The sequence below is a fragment of the Lipotes vexillifer genome, unplaced genomic scaffold (assembly GCF_000442215.2).
Source record: "Lipotes vexillifer unplaced genomic scaffold, Lipotes_vexillifer_v1.1 scaffold584, whole genome shotgun sequence".
Classification (NCBI taxonomy): domain Eukaryota; kingdom Metazoa; phylum Chordata; class Mammalia; order Artiodactyla; family Lipotidae; genus Lipotes; species Lipotes vexillifer.
Genome location: NW_006783036.1, coordinates 3,822,506 through 3,825,235, shown reverse-complemented (window position 1 = coordinate 3,825,235; position 2,730 = coordinate 3,822,506). Strand labels below are relative to the sequence as shown.

Sequence of the window (2,730 nt, the reverse complement as noted above, 5' to 3'; positions counted from 1 at the left end):
GGTACGAAAAGGGCGGCGCGCGCGGCGGCGGCGGCAGCTCGGCGGCGGCAGCGGAGAGCGCAGCGCGCAGCCCGGTGCAGCCCTGGCTTTCCCCTCGCCGCGCGCCCGCGCCCCCTTCCGCGTCCGCAACCAGAAGCCCAGCGCGGCGCCCGGAGCCGGACCCGCGCCCGCGCCGCTCCCGGGACCGCGACCCCGGCCGCCCCGCGATGACCGCGACCGCAGCCCTCCTGCCCGTCCTCTTGCTCCTGCTGGCCTTCGGCCGCAGTGCCCATGGTGAGCCCCCCGGCGGTCTGGCTCGCGCCCCCTCTGGGGAAGCCTGCGACGCCCCCCCCGGCCACCGTGCCCCGCGCGCCCCGTCCCACGCGCCCCGACTTCCGCCCGTCCCGCCTAATCCTAAGCCCCGCGCCGCGCCTGCCTGGTCCTCCCTGCCACCTTCGCATGCCAAGCCCGGCCCTGGGGTCCCCGGGGGCGGGGGAGCTGTGGGACCCCGGCCCCTTCCCGCCCCGCAGAAGTGGCGCTCGCAGGGTGTCGGTGTGCAGAGAGGAGGTATGGAGAAACGAGGTGATGCGGGGGAGCCCTCTGTGAAAATGCTCTGGGGTTCAACTTTGGGGGGTTCCTGCGTGTGCGTTCGGGAACAGGCCTGTGGGGGGGTAACTTTGCCGTCGTCGCCTCAAATTGCCAGCTGGGAGCCCAGCCCGAGCCCCTCCTGCGTGGCGTTTGTCTAGGTGAGGGGCTGCGACACTCCTGTCTGTGGCGGCCATATGTCTCTGACAGCGAGAGAGTTGCCCCCTTCCCGCAGGGTCTCCCAGCCCGCTGCACCAGTGGTGACGGGGGTCCTGTCGGAAAAGCTGGCGGGAGTTACAGGCACTGCACACAGTAGGTGCCTACTAAAGTGTCAGAATCTCTAAGTAGTGTCAGAAGTATGGTCTTTTCCGCAAAACCCTTGTTCGTCTTTTTAGTATGAAGAGCCTGGTGTGGGGAAAATTGAGAGTTTGACCTGGGTGCCTGGCTTAACTGGGATTAACCTTTAAAAAACTCCAGACGCCTTACCTGTGAGCTCTCCAGGTGAACCTGTCTGGGCTTCCCCGGAGCTGAATACCTCAAAATCTGGCCCCGCCCCCCCTTGCCTTTAGCTCACTTGGCAAAAGTGAGGGTTTGGCCGAGTGCCCAGGGGTCAAAATCTTTCCGTTCTCGTTCACTGTCTCCTCATTCCTGCATTTAGGATTTGGCCCCTGTAATTTCTTTGAGGGACACTGGGTGTCTGACCTGGTCCTAGGAGCTAGGCAGTGGGCTGTGGTCACTCCATAACCAGGGACATGCAGAGATTTTTCTCCTAAGTGGGTTGGGATGAAGTGCCTACTGTGTGCCCAGTGGGTAGGGCCACAGAGGGTCGGAGGCTGCCTCCTGGGAGGCCGTCGGTGGCCTCTGCCACAGCCTGTAGGGCCTCGTGGGGTGAATGGTGTAACCTTTCTTGTGCCTCAGGAGCTGAATGCTTCCCGGCCTGCCACCCGCAAAATGGATTCTGCGAGGATGACAATGTTTGCAGGTAATGGAGCGGCTCCCCAGAGGCAGCGTGTTGGAGGGCCAGGGCAGAATTCTGGGGAGTCATGATGTCAGGCAGAAAAAACGGGGAGGGCTTGGCCCCTGGACTGCAGCAAACAGCTTCCTCGCCCCCGCAGGAAACCAGTGACGTGGGGTGGGGGTGAGGGGGACAAGAGGACAGGGAGGCGGGGGATGCTGGGAGCGGTGGCGGGGACAGGACGGCTTTCTCAGAGGGGTGGGTGGCGGGAGAGCCTCTTGCAGGTGACACCACTGCAGGCCACTGCGGCAAAACGCAGCTCTTCCTCTGGCTCTCAGGGACCCCTCTGCCTGCTCCCCAGATGGTCTCCTGTTTAAGCTTTTCCATTCAGGTGACTGGTATTGGTTTCCTGGGACCCACCGGCCTGGCACTGGGCAGAGACCCGCGAGGGCTCTTGGTTCCACAGAAAGCAACCGGAGCCCCTTCTCCATCCCTGCCCCCCCTCATACGTCCCCACCTTTCTTCCCTAACCCCCGCAGGTGCCAGCCTGGCTGGCAGGGTCCCCTGTGTGACCAGTGCGTGACCTTTCCCGGCTGTGTTAATGGACTCTGTGTGGAGCCCTGGCAGTGCATTTGCAAGGACGGCTGGGATGGACATCTCTGCGACCTAGGTTGGCACCTGTCCTGCCCACCCCGGCCCCGGCCCCCTGCCCCCAGCCACCTCCTCCCAGCCCCGTGGCTGCCGCCCCTCCCCCTCTCGCCTTAGCCCAACACACCCAGCGCTCTGTATGGTAATGTTCTGTTTATACACTTCCTGCTGGTGCTGGGAGCCTCCTCACAGGTAGGGACTTAATTTTGCTCCCTTCTGCACTGCCAGCACCCAGCACCAGGGAAGGCACTGGGGTAGGGGGGCTGCCAGTTGAATAAAGAGTCACAAACACGCCACACGAAGCTGAGAGGGTGGGGACCACAGCCTCGAGAAATCTGTTCGGGGCACTGAAGCTCTGAGAGGGGAAAGGACTCAGGGGGTCGCAGAGCCAAGACTCCATGAAATTCACCCGCCAGGCTGTTCAGCAGCAAGCAGACAGACGTGGGGAGGGGTGCTGGGTGCTGAGTGCTGGGGGCAGCGGGAGCTGAGTCAGGGCCACTGGGACAGGGCCGGGGGCTGTGCTGGGAGAGGTCAAGTGTAAGGGGAGGCGGGGGGGGGGGGGG

General features: G+C 64.0%; 1 protein-coding gene across 4 annotated transcripts in view; it reads left to right on the top strand.

Moving 5' to 3' along the window:
• The first annotated feature begins 11 nt into the window (after positions 1-11).
• DLK1 (delta like non-canonical Notch ligand 1) overlaps positions 12-2,730 on the top strand; it is an 8,203-nt gene continuing 5,484 nt past the window's right edge. The window contains exons 1-3 of one of the 4 annotated variants that reach the window (XM_007455630.1): positions 12-273; positions 1,483-1,546; positions 2,059-2,189. In XM_007455630.1, coding sequence (XP_007455692.1) covers positions 207-273; positions 1,483-1,546; positions 2,059-2,189 — 262 coding nt within the window. In that variant the 5' untranslated portion in view covers positions 12-206. The remainder of the gene's footprint in view (positions 274-1,482; positions 1,547-2,058; positions 2,190-2,730) is intronic. The other 3 variants (XM_007455633.1, XM_007455632.1, XM_007455631.1) reach the window with 3 other exon arrangements.